At 36.3% G+C, this 22,249-nt stretch overlaps 1 protein-coding gene and 1 long non-coding RNA gene across 4 annotated transcripts in view; one reads left to right on the top strand and one right to left on the bottom strand.

The window, feature by feature from the left end:
* Nucleotides 1-6,333, top strand: part of LOC147840683 (uncharacterized) — a 38,902-nt gene extending 32,569 nt beyond the window's left edge. Inside the window, exon 7 of one of the 2 annotated variants that reach the window (XR_015509777.1) lies at nucleotides 2,734-6,333. This is a non-coding gene — a long non-coding RNA (uncharacterized LOC147840683). The remainder of the gene's footprint in view (nucleotides 1-2,733) is intronic. The other variant, XR_015509778.1, reaches the window with a different exon arrangement.
* rhoga (ras homolog family member Ga) lies at nucleotides 1,924-19,297 on the bottom strand. 2 transcript variants are annotated; one of them, XM_087282987.1, is made up of 2 exons: nucleotides 19,260-19,297; nucleotides 1,924-3,332 (listed from the first exon to the last, which is right to left on the bottom strand). In XM_087282987.1, the coding sequence occupies exon 2, from the start codon at nucleotides 3,309-3,311 to the stop codon at nucleotides 2,736-2,738; it is 576 nt and encodes a 191-aa protein (XP_087139113.1). In that variant the 5' UTR covers nucleotides 3,312-3,332; nucleotides 19,260-19,297; the 3' UTR covers nucleotides 1,924-2,735.
* Between the last annotated feature and the right edge of the window lie 2,952 nt (nucleotides 19,298-22,249).

The following is a 22,249-nucleotide window of genomic DNA, read 5'->3' on the forward strand; positions in this document are numbered from 1 at the left end:
CATTAAATATACAAAATGTCTCCACAGATATTTACATTTATGTATATCCTCCTACATCCTATTTTTTATTCCTAAAATTGCTAAATATTTAATCAAATATATGCATTAATTTGTGTATTTATATATACATAATAAATATACACAGTACAGACATTTATTATGTAAATACAAACCTTTATTTATTAGTATTGCACTAATATATACAGTATATAATATATTTATATGTACATATAAATCATTAAAAATCGGTTCAATCCTTTATAAGACACATTCGATTTTTTAGTAAGTTAGGCACATATTGTGTCCAATTACCCCGCTATTTCTCTCATTATTTTGTGTAGTAGTTCTGCTGCTATTAAATTACACATTATATTTCAACATACAGTATCGTTCTCCAAAAAAAATGTACAAATAAAATAAACAATTCCAGTGCTGTTATTCTCTTTTAAAGGAGAAGTAAAGGAGAATAGGTCCCACTGAATTTTAAGGCCACATTTGTGTTGTTGACCATTTGCTTTAGTAAAGTCCTAAATTGCTGCTTATTAATAATTAGTAAGGTAGTAGCTTAATTATATTTTGTTATTGGCTTGGATAAGTGATGTAGAATGACAAGCAACAAGTTATTAGTCGGAATTGTTCCTTGTATTTTCAAGTGTTACCACAATATTTTTACCAGTACCATTCTGCGTGTGATTTTTCATTTACAGTACACATCATAAATAAGCCATGTCAAAATATACATACAGTAGAAGTCAGAATTATTAGCCCTTATGAATTATGAGCTCCTTGTATATTTCCCCCAATTTCTGTTTAACAGAATGAAGACACATTTCTAAACATAATAGCTAATTTCTAAAAACTGATTTTTTATCGGTAACACTTTATTTTGATGGTGCAACTGAGTATTAGTAGACTGTCTGCTAAATATCTGTTGATACTGCTGCTCAAGTACATGTCAACTTACACCAACCCTAACCACAACCCTAACCCTAATATCATATTTGTATGAAATCCAGGTGTTAAAGAAAGATTACATCTGATAAATCACATTCTCTTTTTGATTCATTTTTAAATCCTTCCCTCAGGATGTCGGTGTATACACACACTGTAAAAAATGCAGGGAATTATTCCAAACAAATATTCCACAGAATTCCTTCATGTTGACCAAACACAAATTGATTAAGTTAACTTTACACTTTTAACAAATTTCTGTGGATTGAACATACAAAATGTATGATTATCTGAAACAACACAATTCTTGAGATTTTATTGGCACTTCCCAATCAAATCTCAAGAATTATGTTGTTTCAGCTAATTTTAATTAAGTAATTTGTACAAGCAAAACAAATAAAAAAATGAGTGCAGCAAAATCCTCTGGGATTCCTCCAAAATCCTCAGTTCTATAGTATTTGGTCCCTCTCTAACTTGAGTTAAAGTTACTCAAGTTAATGAGAGATTTAAAGTATTAATGAGGTGATGATTGAGCACTGATGATGAACACCTGTAAATAAACAGAAACACAGAAGAGAAACACAAAACTAGAACTGACTTCAGTTTAAAGTAACAGAAACAGTTAGATTGAATTATATTGAATCTCTCAGCAGAGGATCTTTAAACAACTCCACAAACAGCAGCTTTACTTATTACTAACCTGTTTGCCCTCATTTAAAGAGGGACCAAATTCCCTCATAACTGAGAGAATTTTACTCAAAGGATTTTGCTGTGTAGGGTCCCTTTGGCAAGGGCTAACAGATTAAAAATTTTATTTGTTCCTTGTGCGATTGATTTGCTGAATTTTATTTTATTTTTTAAATATATATATATATATATATATATATATATATATATATATATATATATATATATATATATATATATATAGGGGGGGGGGGGGGGGTTTACCTTTATTGAATAGGACAGTAGAGAGAATTGACAGGAAAGTGTGGGAAGCAGAGAGAGGGGAAGGATCGGCATAGGACCTCGAACACCGGAGTGCATGTGTTGGTGGACTTTCCACTATGCCACTGGCACTGACGATTTGCTGAATTTAAATGGGAAGAGATAGTTGCTGTTTTTGTAGTACTATTAATGTTGTTTAATATTTGTCTTAAGTGTGTGGTATGATATACAGTACTCAGCATATATAAGTACCCCTCCTTACAAATCTATTTCTCTAATTCATATTTTTAATGGGAAGCTTTGCAATGTTATATTTATAGATGGACCATAATTAATCTCAAAGTAACTTCTTTTCATTGATATCTGTTTTTTGATTGTAGCTCACTGGGGTCAACAACTGTTACTACTGTATTTAAAGTTAGGTAGGTGTAAATCTCCATAAGTGGGTGCTGGTTAACAGGTTAACAGTACATAATAATTTACTAGATTTTATTCAAGATACTAGTATTCAGTTTAAATTGACAATTAAAGGCTTAACTAGGGTAATTAGGCAAGTTAGGGTAATCATTATATAAAGATGGTTTGTTCTGTAGGCAATCAAAAAAAAAAAAAAACTTAAAGGTGCTAATAATATTGACCTTAAAATGGTTTAAATAAATTAAAAACTGCTTTTATTCTAGCCAAAATAAAACAAATAAGACTTTCTCCATAAGAAAAAATATTATAGGAATTACGGTGAAAATCCCTTACTCTGTTAAACATCATTTAGTAAATATTTAAAAAAGAAGAGAAAGATAATTCAGAGAATGGCTAATCATTTTGACTTCCTGTCAGTTTTACAGCAGCACACATGATTTCTTGGAGGACGGTTGTTTGGGATGTAGGAAAATCCGCGCCGCTTCCGTGAAGACCTCTTTCACCCCGTCCTGGCTGAGCGCTGAACACTCCATGTATTTCCGGGCATGTATTTGTCTGGCCAGCGCCGTCCCCTGCTGCTGGGACACCACCGACAGACCCTTCTCCTTCAGCTTCTTCAGCTCCTCCGGATCGTCCCTCAGGTCCTTCTTAGTGCCCACTAGAAGGATGGGCACATTCGGGCAGTGTTCAAACACCTCGGGGTGCCACTTCAGCTTGACGTTCTCAAAAGATGGAGGACTGGTGACGCTGAAACAGACGATGAAGATGTTGGTCTGTGGGTAAGAAAGAGTACGTAAACGGTCGTACTCCTCCTGTCCTGCTGTATCCCACAGGTTCAGACTGACAGTTTTTGAGTCCACGAGCACTTGTGCGCTGTAATTGTCAAACACAGTGGGAACGTATTCTTTGGGAAAGGCGTTTGTGGTGAAGGAAATCAGCAGGCAGGTTTTTCCCACAGCTCCGTCTCCCACCACCACACACTTGATGTTCTGCATTGTCCTTCTGCCTTCAGATCACTGCAAGGTACACATACGCAAAGTGATCAAAAAGTAAGAAAGTAATCTTACTAAGGGTGCTTCACAGCTAAAAATGACTTTCTTACTTAGCATTTTTAAACGAAAAGTCTTGCTTTCAGATATAATGAGTCAAAATTACGTGTTTTTTTTTTCATTAAACAAGCAAAATAATCTGCCAATGGGGTAAGAAAAATAATCTTGCTTTTCCTTTTGACGTTATACAGTATATGAGCAATATCACACGAGTAGCAGTGCGATATGGCTATATATCAGCACTGATGGGAGCCGTCTGTTGGCACGAGGCCACAGACCGAGTGCCTTAGCGTCCCACCAGTGCTGATATACAGCCATATCGCACTGCTACTCGTGTGATATTGCATTTATACAACAGTTTGACGGCACAATCTTTAAAAAAAAAAGATAATCAAACACAGAGAGTCTAAAACTCTTTTGTATTAGGAACTACTTTCTTCCGCCATTCATTCACATCTGCAGCTGACGTCAGAACAGCAGAAGCCGTTACTAATTCACCAACGTTACTGTAGAGCTAGTGTTTGAATGACTCACTAAAGCATAATGTCTAAAGTGATGGAAAAGCAGCAGATTTTGATCACATTTTAAGATCATGAGGCTGAACGTGACATGAAATGCCATACGTCTACAGAGATTTCTCCCAACAGTCTATTACAGTCTACAGTATTTCTCTGTTGCTGTCGGTATTGTGATGGTATTATGCATTTCTTCCAAGTGCTGTCGACTGCATACATGCCAGTCAACGACAATGAGTAGGCAAAAGGAAAAGAAAAAGACACTCAAACATCCGTCGCAAAATAAAATGTTACATTATTGAAATAAAAGAATGATAAAGCGGTAGAGCGACCATCACACACTTCTCAGAGCTCGCCAGAACTGAACTAAGCTCCCATACATGCGTGTTTACATCTCAAAGGTAAAACAACTACAGAAGAAGTCCTTATAAAGGGGACATTTATACACAAAGCATATCAAACGTTAAGCGACCGTTACAATATCACAATAATTAACCTAGAAAAAAACAGCGCAATCACTATCAGATTGCTGTTGTGTTTGCGATAAGGAGGGACGAGGCTGAATCCAGCTTCTTAAGGCTAATTTATACTTCTGCGTCAAACGCCGGCGTATTCTACGGTGCTGACGCATAGCCCTTCGCCGTGGCCGTTGGCGTCGCTGACGTGCACCTTTCAAAAAATGTAACTACACGTCGCAACGATGCGTAGCGCAAGCTCTGTGATTGGTCGGCTTAATAGCGCTGAAGAGTCTGGGCGGGACCGAGAATGGCGTGAGCTGGACGCGAGCGCAATGGAGCGATTGTTTACAAGTGTGGAGTCCCGTGAAGGAGCTCCTGATGGAAAGTTTTGTTTTGTGTTTACATCATAGTTAAAGTTGTTGCACGTCCGCCGGTTCCTGCCTCAAAATGAGCGAGTTTGAGCCACTTGTACATCCAGGAAGTGTTCAGGAAAAGCAAAAAAGCAGAGTAGAAACTCGACACAGATAAACATTTACACCTCACTGCCAACTAGCGTTTCGGAAGTGTTAATTCAGACCAACAGAGAAAGCACGCAGAAGTATAAATGCACAGCTACGCGCGTTGCATGCGCCGTGGGTCACCCCAGTCACTTGACGCAGAAGTATAAACCAGGCTTTACTTGTAGCTTCTTATTGACTCTATCCGGTCCACCTTAAAAACCGTGACGCTTCCGTTTTTCAGCCTCACTCTCAAGAAAACACATAGTTTTAATCTAAGCAAGGGCTTATTAAGTGGTCCTGGTGCCATATTGTGGATAGACAACATCAATCGTCTTCTACACTATGGCAGGCTAATGGCCGTCGACGAGCTCTCTCAGAAATTGTAAATATTTTAAAATAGGCACTATTCTTACAAATAAACTGCATAGTTGCAATCTAAACAACTACATTCTCGACCTCAAAAGTACATTTTGTTGTCTAACAACAGTAATATTTGTGAAAATGTGGTGTCTCTGCTTATTGCTGGCTGTATGTGGGCGAAGTAATACACAGAGGTAGAAGGTGAAGAGGCCTTTGTGTGATGTTACTGGCAAAATATCGAATGGCTGTCAGCCAATCAGATTCATTAACCAGACAGAACTGTTGTATAAATACATATAACATAATACCATAACATAATAATAATATATTTGATAAATTTCAGTCAGGTTTTAGAGCTGGTCATAGCACAGAGTCCGTTCTATTGAAGGTTTTAAATTATATTTTGTTGGAGGTTGATTCAGGTAGCCCTGTAGTTTTTCTACTGTTGGATCTCACTGCTGCTTTTGGTACAGTGGATCATGATATTCTCACTGATTGGCTTAGAGAACACGCAAGTATCCAGGGTCTGGCCTTGGATTGGTTCTCTTCATATCTGAAGGATAGAACTATATCAGTCAGTTTGGGCAACTCTTCTTCATCTGTCATTCAGTTAATGTGTGGGGTTCCACAGGGCTCGATTTTGGGTCTTGTTTTGATTTCCCTTTACTTACTTCCATTAGGAAAATGTTTTGAAAAGCATGGAATAAATTACCATCTATATGCTGAAGACTCTCAAATCTACTTCCCCATAAAATCTGGGGATCGATCCTCCCTTCAGGCTTCGTTTAATTGGTTGGCTGATGTGAAGTGCTGGTTAGCGAATAACTTTCTCCAACTGAAGGAGGAAAAGTGTGAATTCATAGTTTTTGGTCAAAAAGACTAAAATTCTACTGGCAAACTGTCATTGCTTCCTAGAAAAATACACTCCTCTGTAAAAAGTCTTGGTGTAATTTTTGACTCTGAGCTCAAATTTGATCTGCAAATTAATGTGATTGTCAAAAATATTTTTTTCAATTTTAGATAAATTGCCAAGCTGAAGTCTGTCCTCTCTTTTAGTGACTTGGAGAAAGTTGTTCATGCTTTCATCTCTTCTCATCTGTATTATTGCAATGCATTGTATCTGGGTGTAAGCCAGGCCTCTCTCTCACGACTGCAGCTGGTCCAGAACGCAGCTGCCAGGCTCTTAACAGGCACAAAAAACGAGAACACATTACACCTGTACTGGTTTCTCTACACTGGCTGCCAATCCAGTTTAGAATTCAGTACAAAGTACTGTTGTATGTTTTTAAGTCCCTCCATGTCCTGGCCCCCGAGTATATTTCTGAGCTAATTAATATACACCAACCTGTGAAATCTCTTCGCTCTAAGGATCGTCTCAATCTGAAAGTTCCAAAATCACGCTTAAAATGTCAAGGTGATAGAGCTGTTTTAGTAGCAGCTCCAGGGCTTGACATTAAATTTTTTGGTCACCAGTCACTGTGGCTTGTAGTTTTCTAATGTTACTATCCACTCTGCATTTTTACTAGCCACTATTTTGTTTTTGGGAATATATTTTATATGTATATATGACTTTGACATGCTCAAATTACTTGATTTAGTTTTTGTGTTTTGTCCACATGCCTCCTCCTTTATTTCACTTTTTGGTGTCATGTATGAGCTTGCACAATGAGCATGAGCAAATGCGTCATGGTTTAATGTCATATTACAATGAGTTTTTATTTCACATTACATTATTTAGGGCTTAACACTAAGGATTTACCAAATTTATCTCTGACCACACCAAACATAAATAAATTATTTCTTGGCAATACATTTAAAATGTGTCAAAATAAGCAAAATATAGCTGTATACTATACTTTTTATTTAACAAAACATTTCCTTAAAAAAACAATTGACATTAAAAAAAAAATTATTGCCATGCATCTAAAATATGCACAGTAATTTGTCCTGGCTAAAGGTTCCTAATCACCAGTTACCTACACATAAATGGGGAGTTAATCTCCCATTAAAGCAATGTTACTGTAAAAAATTATAATTAAACCATATTAGCAAAAATAATGTTAAAGGGCACCTAGGTTACCCCTTTTTTCAGATTTAATATAAGTATTTTGCGTCTCTAGAATGTGTATATAAAGTTTCAGATCAAAATACCCATCAGATTTTTCATTATACCTTTTACAAGATGCTGTTTTATACTGATTTCCAGCAGGGGGTGGTTTTGTCCTACTGCACCTTTAAGACGAGTTTTTCCCGCCCACTTTCTCGCCCACTACATGCCTCCTCCCTCAGCTGCGTCAGACAACAGACAGACTTAAAGGAAAAAGGTCTCACGTAGCGTTTGTGAGATACTACAGTAAGAACTAACCTTTACTAATCAGTATTGTGAAGTTGCATTGATGAGTCACACACAATATCGTTACAAAGTTAGCGCGCGTGCACACACAAACACACACACACACCACAGATGACACACACACACACACACACACACACACACACACAGACACACACACAGGCAGGCAGACAGAGCGCGCCTTGCTTAGTTAAGGCTAACCTCAAGTACTGTGTGGATATCTGTTATGCTAATGTACAAAATAAACCTGATTTAACTTCCACAAACCGGGATTGAAGCGTCTTCTTTTATAATTGTTCTGACACGCGGCTGTGCTAATGAAGTAAAGCTGAAGTAAAACGCTGTAATTAATTACACACATACTCTGTTTTAAAACACTTTAAACGTGAAACTTACTCTTAATCACATTTGATGATGATTGCTGATCCTAGCGAACAGAACAGACCTTTTATTCCCGGTTGCTTTGCGTATGTCTGTCTGGTTTTGTTGACATATACACGCGACTACCGGAACATGTTAATGCGCGCAGCTGTCAATCAATTCGGTGGGCGGGGGGATCGCACGCCTACGTAATGGTGCGATCAATTTAAAAACAGCTCCAATTGGCCGACCCTTTTTTTTGTAGTTAAATTGAAAAAAAAAGGACTGGGTGTGTTCATATCACCCCAGTATGACGGTCTATACACAATACCAACACACAGATCTGTCCAAACAGCTTGGAAAGTAGATTTTTTACCATAGGTGCCCTTTAAGCAAAAGAAAGCAGGTGAAAAACATACCATGTGTCATGATAAAAGGATGATCAGTTAACATTAGGCCAGTTAATAATCTGTTCAAAGAATGGTTAAAGCGAAAGCAGTGACCGCTGCTTACAAAATTCGCCTGCTTTCTTTTGCTCGCACGAACACAATTAGTTTTGTCAGTCGTGCTGTTTCTCAATTTTAAGATCACATTTGCATGCCTATTGGGCCATCCTTATTATCGAACCCTGCTTTAAAGAAAACTACAATTTAAAAATTATTTTCAACCAGCCAAAGTAGCTATTGGTAGTGGCTCTCTAACCCGCCACAGCTGAAATCTACCCGTGGTTGGCGAGTGTTAATGTCAAGCCCTGGTTGCTACCATGTTTTAGCAGGGAATAGCTAATAGTATATTGCTAACATGTTTGATCATGATTTAACTCATTAGTAACATGTTTTAGCCATTTTAAACATATCTAGCAAGTTTTGCATTTTGCTAGCATGATTAGTTTACTGTTAGCATGTTGGTCGTGTGATTTATGAAATTAAAATAATCTTATTTTTCCTTTTGACATAAGATTGTTTTTCTTAGCCCATTAGCAGATTATTTTGCTTGTTTTAAGGAAAACTGACTTTATTTTAGCATATTATTTCTTAAAACAAGACAATATGTTTTGCTTGTGTAGAAAATTCTTCTTGATTAAAAAAATGTTAGATATTGGGACTAGATAGAAGTAAGAAAAACAGTGTTATTACAGTTGATTTACTCACCCCCTTTTTACTTTTTACTTCATTACAGCATTGCAGAAGATTTTAAAGTACAAATGAAATTAAAACTAACTATTTATTTTTTAGCTCACATTGCTAGTTTTGTGGTGGACAATTCATCTGTGCATGTCATCAAAAAAAAATTTTTGCCCTTATAATCTTTTATTGAAATCTGAAAATGCTCTTCCTGTTTGTTTTCAGGTAAATTATCAGATTACATCTGTCTGAGGTACTAGGTGTGGCTAACATCACTGAAACTGTTAGTTTTGACAACAAACAGAAATAGTGAGCAGGAGGTGTCTGTTAGGTTGTAATATCTCTCCCCAAACCCTTTTCCCCATCCTTCTGAATGAAATGCCTACTTAACTACATCTAATCAGCTCGCAGTAGAATCAAAGAAGCCACGCCCAATGTTTTCTCATTTAATATTCCGTTTCTATAGGAACTGCATCACAATACAAAAATAAAATACAAAAAAACAATTACAGCTTGTAATTCATGCGCACTTTAAGCTGAATCTGGGGTCTTTGTTATTGATATGATGCAAGTCAATGGTCAACAGATTTCTAGATTTAAAGTCCTTGTGAATTTAAAATGTTGCATGTTTATTTTGCTAGCTCACACTGTTATTCATAAGGTAAGCAGTTATTCTGTGCAAGTTAATTCCCTTAAAACAAATAGTTTATATTGGTAATCTTCAATCTAAAAATGACCATCTGCTGACTTCAACCGGAAGGCTTCCATAGCCCTATACCTGTATACCAGTAGTTTGCTATGAGGGAATGATGCGCAAAAAGAAAGCTGCACCCCCTAATCAATACTCCAGTTCAATGGGGTATATGAACTTATAATTCTGAATAAACCAACTCGGGAGCGTTTCATCTTATTATATGCTTAAACAGCTAATTGAATGCCTAACTGACTACATTTTGGTTCAATTGCATTCTGCTAAAGGAATCTTGTGAAATTGAAAATAGCAGCATGAACCTTTCACCAGTTTATGGGTGGCTGAAACACACTTATGGAGCCCACTGACACCTAATATTGAGTAGGGGGTGGGGCTTTCATTTTGCACATCATTTTCTCATAGCAAAAAAAAATCGGTAAGAGGTGTGTGGTTATTGAGGTTAAAGTTGTCAAACTGAACCAAAGGCATTAATTTGGACTTTTTTTGATTGCATTTACTTTTAAACCTCAAAATGGACGGCTATTGTATGAATCACCAATCTGAATCTACTGTATGAATCTACTGAAGAAAAAGTCACATATTGTACATCTTCAATCGCCTCAACTCTCATATCAAATCATTTAACTCTAGATTTAAATTTTTGGATGAACTATCCCTTTTAAAAATTAACCATATAGTAAAGTGTATTATACAGTACATATTATGGTATTTACAACTCTTTGTTAATGAATACCAAGGCCTGTCACAATAATCAATATATCAACTTATCGCACAACACAAGGACATAAACTCAATCATTTTGGTGATACAGTAAACATTGTTAAAAAACACTATAGTATTTACCATAAATTACTTTAGTATATTTTCATGTGGGTGCCTGATGACTGAAATCTGTTACTTGTTACTAATTCTTTTTACCTTGGACATTTTTGTTGACGTTTATAATTATTTATTTGTTTAGGATGTCGGTTTTCACATTCTGATTCCAATACCTAATTATTAAATTGTTAAAATGACTATATTTAAGTGAAATATTCTTAGGAATAACATATCAAGTGTTCACTGGAAGAGTGTACTGGCATTATCAGGCTATGATAGTGTCAAAATGGTCTTAAAATGGCAATAATATCCTTTATCACAATCAATTTTGTTGATATACACAAAAAAATAGATATTGTGACAGGCCTAAATATTAGTAATGACTATAGTGAACCGATAAACTGTCATAAATACTGTTTTATACTTTAGTTTTTACTACAGTAAACTGTGGTATAATAGTGTATAGCTGTAGAAAACATTGTACGGTGTTAGGTCGCTTGTTTATATCATTTGTTGCATGCCTTGTTGTAATTATTATTATTAATAACAATCATCTTTTATTGGCACAGTCATATCATCCTGCAGCCCAAGACCTGTTACTCACTGTCTATGCAGGGCTGAGCTAGGTCAGTACCTGGATGGGTACTGTAAGTGAGGCCACCATGGGGTGCTCAACTTGTGGTCTGCGTGAGTGCTAATGCCCCAGTAAAGTGAAGGGGACTCTATGTTGTCAGTGAGTGCTATTTTTCGGATGAGACATTAAACTGAGGATCTGACTCTCTGTGGTCATAAAAAATCCCATGGCATTTCTCGTAAAGAGTGGAATGTAACCACAGTGTCCTGGCCAAATTCCCTTCATCACCCCTTACCCATCATGGCCTCCCAATCATTCCCATCCACCGAATTGACTCTATCAAGGTCTTTCCACTCCACCAACAGCTGGTGTGTGGTGAGCGCACTGGCACCATTGTCCTGTGGCTGCCGTCGCATCATCCAAGTGGATGCTGCACACTGCCGGTGGTGTGAAGAGACCCCCCCCCTCATGATTGTGAAGCGATTTTGGTGTATGGCCATACCCAACAAATGCACTATATAAATACACATAGCATTACATTATTGCTTGGAAAACTGTACTTTCCTGACTGCAGTCACTTCATGAAAAGTGTAAATGTCCAGCTTAGAACCTTCCCAGCAGACACACAATGTCATAAGATGTTAATATCAGGTTAGATTTAGGTTGTGACTTCAGGGTCCGGTTTTTCAAAAGGTTTAATCCGGATAAAATTGATCCGGATGTAGTAATCTTGTTTTTGTGTCCGTGATCACGTAATCCAGCTTACTTTTTGAGCCAGTTTTTCAAAGCAACATCGGATTGGATCAATCTGATCCGCATAGGAACTTTTCAGGATCACTAAATCTGGATAACCAGTGCTCAAACAGGATAGGACATCACAATGTAGAACTATAGATATGTAAAGAGCGACAAGTAGAATAGCCAGCGTGGGGTCAATATAACTTTATTTTTTATTTGAAATGAAAACTAAGAAAGTTTAATAATTATTAAAATAATAATAATAATAAATAATAAAAACAAAAAACATCCTCTTTCAGCAGTCCACTCATCTGAGACTTACAACACTGTACATTGAGGATATTTATAATAAGTTTCAAATATAGATGTAAATAAAAAAAAAGACTTAATGTCAAAAACTGAAACAATAATTGCAGACTTCCTCATCTGATGTGGAGAGAGCAGCTTGTCTGAGCGTAGCCTTTAGGAGGCGAATCTCAAGTCATTGGCCTTGGTTTGCTGCAGTTTGGTTAGAGTCAGTTGTTTCTCTGCCAGACGAAGCTGTGCTTCTGCCCTTTCAGTCTCTTTTTGCAATTGTTGAAAGAGATTTCAAAAATCAGTGATTGCCATTCTTTGCATTTTTTTTTTGTTATTCTGTAATCATTGCATGCATCACTAATAAATATTCTAAAAAGAAATTTTCCATTGTGATGAATATATATCAATTATTGACAGAATAAAATTGATTGTTTTTGGTCTGTTTTCACAGCTGTTTGGGGGATTATTTTATGAGGCCAAACTCTACTTTGCTGTAGGCCTACACTAAAAGGCTGAATACGTTAAAGCCTATACTCACTATAGCCTGACGGATGAACAAATAAAATTAAAACCTTATGAATAAATAGTATATCTCGTAAGATACTGCAAGATCTAAAAATATAATTAATTAATAAATTTTTAAAGTTTTCATTACATTTTGGGCATGAAATCCACGCTGAATCCACCCTTCTGATGGGATCAGTTTAATCCAGGTTTTTTGGATCAAAGTGATCCAGATCCTACAAAAAAGGTCTGAAAAACCCAAACTAAAGGTTTGATCCGGATCAAAACCAAGATTGGGTTACGTGATCTAATCCGATTATGTAATCCGTTTTTTTCTTTTGAAAAACCCATTTTCAAGATTTGATCCAATCCCTTATCTAAAATCCTAGTAGATTACTTTTGAAAAACCGGGCCCAGGTAAACAAGATTCAATGTATAGCCAGCATCTAAGGACAATGTTATTTTGACGTCCAATAACGACGTTGATGTTTGGTTCACTCTCAGAAATAAAGGTACGCAAGCTGACACTAGGGTGGTACCTTTTCAAAAGGTACACATTTGTACTCAAAGGGTCCATATTGGTACCAGAACCGTATATATTAGTACCTGAAATTTTTAAGAGGAACACTTCTGTACTTTTTAAGTTCAAATTTGTACCCTTGAGGTATTAATATGGACCTTTTAGGTACAACTCTGTAGCTTTTGAAAAGGTACCACCCCAGTGACAGCTCACATACCTTTATTTCTGAGAGTGTTGATTGTGTTGAAAAGTGACCAAAATCTAACGCCATACTGATGTCAAATACTGATGTTTATTTGTCAAGTATGGTAACCATCTGATAGACGTCATAGCTGTGGTATTATTAGACGTTGATATTTTAGGTTAGACATTGGACATTGACGTCGGCCTGACATTGGATTCTAACGTCAACCTGATTTTCATTTCCAAGCAAATTGCGACGTCCCCACAGCGTTGGGGTACAACATCAATCTGCAGTCATGTTGACGTCCTCTGCCTGCTTTTTATACACTAAACACCCTTTCTGGCCAAGTATGGAAACAAACATTACTATAGTTATTTTACCCATTTTATGAATAATAAATGCATTAAGTACAACCTGCTTTGAAGAGTTTCAGCATTCAAAGTGTCAGACATACGCTAATATTATAATAAAGTGAACATTATTATGCATTGATTTGAATTGTAATATTCTGTAAAAATAATTCTCAAGGGGCGACACAGTGGCGCAGTGCACAGCAAGAAGGTCGCTGGGTCGATCCTCGGCTCAGTTGGTGTTTCTGTGTGGAGTTTGCATGTTCTCCTTGCGTTCTCAGTCCAAAGACATGCGGTACAGGTGAATTGGGTAAGCTAAATTGTCCGTAGTGTATGAGTGTGTGTGTGTATGTGTGGATGTTTCCCAGAGATGGGTTGCGGCTGGAAGGGCATCCGCTGCGTAAAAACTTGCTGGATAAGTTGGCGGTTCATTCCGCTGTGGCGACCCCAGATTAATAAAGGGACTAAGCCGACGAGAAAATGAATGAATGAATAATTCTTGATGTTAATAGGCCGTAAAACAAATGTCTCACTCAAAGCCTCTTTGGTAAGAAAGAAAATAAAATAATCAAGGAATCACTATGAAGTAACACTTTTGAAATCTGTTTTTTTTAGAGCAGAAACTAAATGCTTGTTTCTGTTCTATAATAGAGAGTAAAGTCATATTTGGTTTATAATAATGCAAAACAACTATGAAACAGCCATTAAAGTACAACAACTTGGCTTGGTTTTTGTAAGCTGTTTGTTACGTGTGTTTTCAGCTAAAAACATCCACCATCACAGCCACAAAACATTACAGCGTTGTCGATGACTTGTATTTATATCTTTCTGAGAAGAACATCTGCAGATAGCTGATAGGGAAGTCATTCATTTCATGAGCATGTCTATTTAAGCCTACTGCAGTGGTAGAATAATGTAATTATCAAATGAAATCCATGATAACATGATGCGTATTGAAAAAAACACTCAATATAGTTAGGGAACTGAGTAAATAACAGGATTAGTTCAAACAACTTTGCTTAGAGTAAAGTCAGATTTATACTTCTGCGTTTTGTGCATGTGGTAGGTCTGGGGTAGCCTTTACACGCAGTTGCCTTTGCTCTACCCTGACGCAGACCTCTTTGCAAAAATACAACTACTATGCATGTCATGACAACACAGAGCACAAGATCTGTGTTTGGTCAACTTGGGGCCAATCCATATTCTAACACTTAGTGTGAAGGAGAAGGGGTGTCCCAGTTCATTTATGCTTGAAGGGGGAAGGGAAAGGGCCATGTAGTTCTTCAAACTAAGATATTTTTGGATCACCAGTGGTGGAAAGAGTACTGACAAATCATATTTAAGTAAAAGTACCATTACTTGCCTAAAAATGTAGTGCAAGTAGAGTAACTACAACTACTACAAGTAGAGAGTATCTGTTGTAAATATTACTCAAAGTATGAGTAAAAAGTAGCCCTTTCAAAAGTACTCAAGAGTAGTGAGTAGTATGCATTACGCTATAAAAAGCTGATTGATTTACATCTAATTTATGGATGTGTGTAAACGTAACATTCTGTAGTGTATTTAGCTATTGCCCAGCAGGCACACAACGTCATAAGACATTAATATTAGGTTAGATTTAGGTTGTGATGTCAGGTAACAAAAATTCAATGTCTAGCAAGCATCTAAGGACAATGATGTTTTGATGTCCAATAACGATGTCAAATGACGATGATATTTGGTGGATTTTAGATAATGTTCGAGTGACCAAAATCCAATGTTGAGCTAACATCTTAAACCAACATCATATTGGCGTCAAATACTGACATTAATTTGTCAGGTACTGTATGGCTACCAAAATCAAATATCTGATAGACTTCATAGTGGTAACGTCCTCACAACGTCAAGCTGTAACATCATTAGACGTTGATATTGGGTTTATTTTAGGTTGGACATTGACATTGGCCTGATGTTGTTTTCTGATGTCAACCCGATTTAATTTTTCAAACAAAATGCAACATGCCAAAAGCTTCTTATCAGTGACAAGCATCTAAACTGGTGGGTCAATGAGTGTAAATTTTGAGTGTGTCATTTTGGACGTCTTCTTGGACACTTTTAATGCTTCCAAACAGTGCTGAAATTATACAGCGCACATGCCTTGAGGTAGTTCATTACGATGCAATTTATCTTCTATGTGCGAATCTTCTATTTGATTTGACAGAAATCACAGGACTGATTTTTCTAATCCCCATAGACAAGAAAAAATAAAGTAGTGACAGCAGGTTGAAGGGAAGTAGTAGAGTAAAAGTACAGATACAGCACTAAAAATGTACTCAAGGGAAAATAAAAGTACACACTTTTAAAACAACTTAGTAAATTACAATTTCTGAGAAAAACTACTCAATTGCAGTCATTTCAGTATTTGTAATTTGTTACTTTACACCACTAATGATTAGATTGAAATTTATGCTCAATTTCGATTATCGAATCAAAAAATAGAATCGTCGATGCAGCCACGCCCCCATGTCACGTCAGCTTGGCTTGTCAAGCGGGAAAAAAAACAGCCTTGTTGAAGTGCTTGTTAAACTGCAGACACAGGAGACCCGTCGACAGAGCTTAAACCCTCTCCTCTTTCAATGAAGTTGCCGGCGTGTAAGCATTTTGGATTTCCAGTGAGTTATGTTGACAACGTTCGTGTTGTCGACAAAAAAAACAAAGTTTTGCAAGCTCTGCTATGTACGTATTACGTACGGTTCGTCCGATAGACAACAGCGGCATCGCGATCCTCCGCCCGCCCCCGTTGCAAATCCGCTCGCGAAAAGTACATACTCAGGCCCTGTTTACACTGTCTTTGTTTTTAAATGACATATTAGAACGACAATTATTTGACATCCACAGTGGCGTGTAGCATTTCTGAGCAGCCCTCCTTCCTCTCTACCTCTGAAAATGCACATCACGTGACCACACAGACACAGACGCATACACAGCCATGCGCTCGAGACAGCAGGTCCAGGCAGTCAGAGGACTGCTTCAATCTTTCACTCAGATCACTGCCTATTCACGAGTCCCGCAGAAAAAGTGATTGACAGGTGGTAATTATGTGTGTATCTTGCCTTTATTCATTTACTGTATGATTTGTTTATGGGTAAAACAAAGACCACGCAGGTCAGGTAGTTTAAACGGTAGGCTACAAATAATTAATTCTTCATTAATTAATTAATTATTCATAATCAAAAATCGAATCGAATCGTGCCTTCAGAATCGAAAATGTAATCGAATCGAGAATTTGGAGGATCGTGACACCCTTACTAATGATCACACTACAAATGAAGGGGTTTGAGAAATTTCCTTAAATATACAGTAACAGCTACAGCAACAACATGGTTGCAAAAGCGAGCCAACACAGGGAGAACATGCAAATGTAACCCCCACCGGTCCTATATCACCCAACCCGCTCCGTGCTGGGATCTTGGGCGACATTCTGCATGAGAGTCAGATACTCTAACAAAGAGGCTAAAGACCATATGGCCTCTAGCGTCTGTCACTAGAACACCTTTAGAGCTCAGAGGAGTGAAGTTTACCTGCACAGCACTTACTAGCTGGCCTCCGTTACACTCACCCCCCTAAAGCTCACTCCCATCCGGGTCACGGCACCAATGTAACCCCCTCCAGTCCTATATCTCCCAACCTGCTCCGAGCTGGGATCAAACCTGTGACCTTCCGCATAGGAGTAAGTTGCTCTACCAAGGAGGCTAAAGCCATAGCCTCTACCTGTTGCTAGAGCACCTTTAGAGGACAGCGGAGTGAGGTTTACCTGCACAGCACTTAGTAGCTGGCCTCCGTTACACAAACTCCACACAGAAATGCCAACTGAGCCAGACGGGACTCAAACCAGCAACATTTTTGCCATGAGGCGAATATTTACAAAATGACATCGCCAACTATCAACCTGGCATGCCTATTGAGGTATTTGTATTCATTTTCATGGATCCATGTGAACAAGTTTCACTTGAAGAAATGCCTTACAAAGCTTTTTCACACCCATTCTTATTAATCTTAGAGTTGTAGGTTCAGTTTATGAGGCACTTTGTCACAAACATACTAGATTGTTCACAATATGTGGTTGCCTAACAGCCTTTTTTTTTCTTAAAAAAAAAAAAACACGTTAGTTTCGGTCACAATCCATGCTATTAACCACTGTCGTATTACCTGCCTATCATTAAGATATTAACTGTTCATTTATAGTTATAAAATATTATCTTATTCTTAACCTTTACGCACAGACATCAATTAGTCTATAAATAATTAATTGCGTTTGTTAAGTGCAAATATTAGTTTCAAAACTATTTCTAAATTCAGTTCTAATTTCCAGCAAACGAATAAATGAACAATAATAACGAAGTGTGCTCAAAAACCTGAGTTATATCCTAAAACACATGCTGTGCCCCATATGGTCTAAAACCTGACAGGTGGGCAAATCTAAGCTTGTTTTTAATCAAACAAATATTAATATGGATATAATAAATAATACTGCTAATAATAATAACATTATACAAAAGCAAATTGTTATGAATGAACTGAAAAAGCCTCCTGAGATGAAGAAGGCATAAAAGCAGTGATTTTTCATATTTATGTAGGCTAGAAAATAATATGTTTTGTAATATTTTAATCCTTTATATTTATATCCTATATTTATTCTTATTATATCCTATATATATCCTTAATATTTAAATTTTTTTATATGTAAAGATATTTGCCTATTGCTCTCTTGTGCGTATTAAGCACTGCGTAAGCGAGGCGCAACTCTGCGATGGAGTTTAGACCGGGTTTGTTTTGGTCTAATGAAAAATCTATTATAGTTTCTCAAAATAGCAACGCTCCAGCAGTGCGCCTCAGAACGCCTTCCTTTTTAGACCAGAACGCCTATGGGCACACATATGAGGGCTGATACATTTGCTATTTAAACAGCGTGGCGCAACGCCTCAAAACGACTCTTGCGCCAAGCTGAAACTAGCAAAAGACTATTGTGCCGCGCCTTGTGCCACATTGCGCCGGGTGTATGACAGGGCCCAAAGTGTTACCAAATAAACTTAAGAGTGGATCAGATTTGCAGCAGTCCTGAGTTTACTGTATGTGCATCTCAGCATCTCATTATTATTTCAGCTGACACTTTTCACCCTTAAAACCTCTGATCTTGTTCTTGTTTTTTTCATGTAATATCAAATAAATAAAACAGTATTATTATTCTTGTAAAATATGCTACTGAAACTAGCTTTTGCATACTGTAGCTTACACAGCAAATTTAAGTAACAAGTAATGTGTGTTTTATTGAATGCATCTTTACTGTCAGTTAAACTCAACACATAAAGCAAATAGCTTCTGACTTATGAAACTCACACAGAGGTCAATTTGAATACAGTACGATAAAAACAAGTTATATATGACATCCCTGCATTCTGATCAGTTGTCAAAGTGAAGATGCACATTAAATGTCTAAAACTAATAAGTATAGTGAGTTAAAGACAGATAATCAAGAGTTTAACTCACCGTGCATTATCCAAAAGAGCGTCTAGGATCTTGTCAATAGTAGTCAGAATAAAACTGTCCCTAAATACAATGACACCGGGGGTTGTAGGAGGAAGTGAGCATAGTTTAGTGCACTTAGAGGAAGTCAGTGGAGAAGTTCGAGGATTATGCAGGCCATGCATTAACGAGGTATATGTTAAAACAATGAGGAGTGCACTTGCATGTGCGGGTTTATTTGGTTTTGTTTACAATTAATGCTCCATTTGGAAGACCCAAACGTTTATATGCGTGTGTGTATATATACCTACGTATGCACAATGACGTAAAACTGAAAGTAAAATGTCAACACCCAGAATGACGGTTTGTAATGTCATCTTGAGGCCACTGGGAGGCAGTGTATTCTTGCACAGACAAAAGCACACCCTGCAGTCCTTGAGTGGGAAATAAAAGAGGTATCAGAACAATCTGTGTACTTTTTTCTTTTGCGCATGTCAAGGGAATGCATCTCCTTATATGCACTGCAGGTTGTATAATTATTGACTATTTATTGTTGTCAAATTAGCCAGAGAGATAATTATCAAGCAGTGTTTTTTTTGTTTATAGGCGACTCTGTCCTAAAGAGATTTTTTTTGCACTGAATTTTGTGGGAATCTTTGATTTATGCAACTGTCCTTGTAAAAAAATTTTAGTGGCTAACTAAAAAGCAGAAGGTTAAATAAGTTAAATAAAAAAAATTAAAAAATGAATTCTTTTTTTTTTTTTTTTTTTGGAGCAGTTCCAGCGTTATGGATTTCATATTTGTAGTAAAAACTCTAAACATAAATTCACATAGAAAGTATATGTTAACATTATATTGTATCATCTGTTTATATTTTCCAAAACAACTGAGTTATAGGAGCAGAACAATATTAATCTATAAACATTTTTTGTACTTTAAATGAGGAAAATAAAGATGCGTTATGGATGTGACCAAAAAGGTGTGTGAGTTTAGAGCACAACATGCTTTGTAGAAATTCAGTGAAGTAAACTGCACAACCTCCCAAATATAAGAGTTGGCTGTCTGTAGAACAAACATGATTGCTTTTATTTTATTTAATAATATTACATTACATATTACAGGAAAAAGCTTTGTTATGGATGTGACATCTCTCCGTTATGGATGTGACGGATGTGAAATTGCCACTTGTGTGACTTTGGTAAATCAAATCACAAAAAACCATAGTAACTGTTTCAGTATTTTGGTGAAAACTTTTTTTAAGGCAAGGTTGACATTTGCATGAAATTGCTCAATAGCAATTATATAGTAAGAGCAGTCACGGAGGATGAAACCTGCAAATAAATAGGCAAATATATGAATAAATGAGTAAATGAATCCATAGGTGACGCAGTGGAGCAGTAGGTAGTGCTGTACAAACAAAGTGGAATGTGTAAAGTATGTCAAAAAGAAGAAGAGGGTTTTTTACACATGTTTTTATATTGTCAAGAATTGGAAGATTTTTTAAAAGATTGTAAAGTTTTAATTAAAGGACTACTTGGAGACTGGGATGAAAATGAAACAGAATGGAACAGAGTAGTGATGTTGGGATGGAATAAGAACAATGAAAATAAGAAAATAGTAAACCTATGTATAATGCTGATGAAAAATGCAATGTGGGAAAGGAGAATTGTGGCAAAAATAGAGAAAATGGTGATGGATGTATGGGGAATTTTTAAGAGGAAAATGGAGAGATATGTGGAAAAACTGTATGTATATCATAAAAATGAGAACATTTTGAGTGAGCTGCACAAAATTTTGACGGACAAAGCATGTCAAGTTTTTAAAGAAATGAACTGGAAACTACCACGTTTTTAATGTTTTTGAATATGAAATGATCTTTTATTGTCTGTTAAAAAAAAAAAAAAGGTAGTGCTGTCTCCTCACAGCAAGAAGATTGCTGGTTCGAGCCTCGGCTGGGTCAGTTGGCGTTTCTGTGTGGAGTTTGTTATATATATATATGTATATATATATATATATATATATATATATATATATATATATATATATATATATATATATATATACTGTATATATATATATATATATATATATATATATATATATATATATATACTGTATATATATTTGCGTGTGTGCATATTTATTTATTTATTTATTTATTATTGTCATTACAAATGTACAAGGCAAACAAAAGTGCAATAGCAGCAAAAGTTAAAAGGGGTATTATTGAAAACTATAGGTAATATTTACTGATGGATATACTATGAACATAATATACAAGTTGTATTAACTACAATCAGACATTTACAATTAGATGAATGTGTAGATTGCTATTAATAATCAGGGATATGCGAATACAAATTAACAATATACAGGCTGTTATTTTCTATAAACACGAATTGCAAGTAAATATGCACATGTGCATCATACATTTACATATGTGTGTGCAGTGGGAATGTACTTTTCAAATGAGTATGTACAGTGTAGTGCTTGATGATTATTATGTGTTATATTGAGTGTGCAATATGAGTGTGTGCAATGGTTATAGGGAGTGTAAGTTATGGGGTACATACTGTAAATCCCTGTGTGTGTGTGTGTGTGTGTGTGTGTGTGTGTGTGTGTGTGTGTGTGTGTGTGTGTGTGTGTGTGTGTGTGTGTGTGTGTGTGTGTGTGTGTAATGTATGTATGTATGTATGGATGGATGGATCTTAAAATAAAAAAATAATATCAATAAATATCTCATTAATATATACCTATAGTCACTATAATTATTATTTTTTTAATTTTTATTATTATTAATAGTAATAATATTAACACACGTTATTAAAGTTATTCTTTAGGCCTATCATTAATTTAATAAACTAACATTACAATAAGTTTACGGTGACGTTCACATTTAAACTCGAAACACAGAACATTTAATTCACCAACAAGGAATACAATTGAAGTCATTGTATAATCGACATTTTGAAAAAAACAAAACAACAAGCGTTTGTCAGTAGCAGAGTGCGAT

This window comes from Danio rerio, chromosome 15, assembly GCF_052040795.2.
Source record: "Danio rerio strain M-AB ecotype USA chromosome 15, GRCz13ab, whole genome shotgun sequence".
Taxonomy (NCBI): Eukaryota; Metazoa; Chordata; class Actinopteri; order Cypriniformes; family Danionidae; genus Danio; species Danio rerio.

Bases quoted from the DNA above. Each gene is read 5' to 3' on its own strand.
- rhoga (XM_087282987.1), bottom strand. From the start codon at position 3,311: ATGCAGAACATCAAGTGTGTGGTGGTGGGAGACGGAGCTGTGGGAAAA.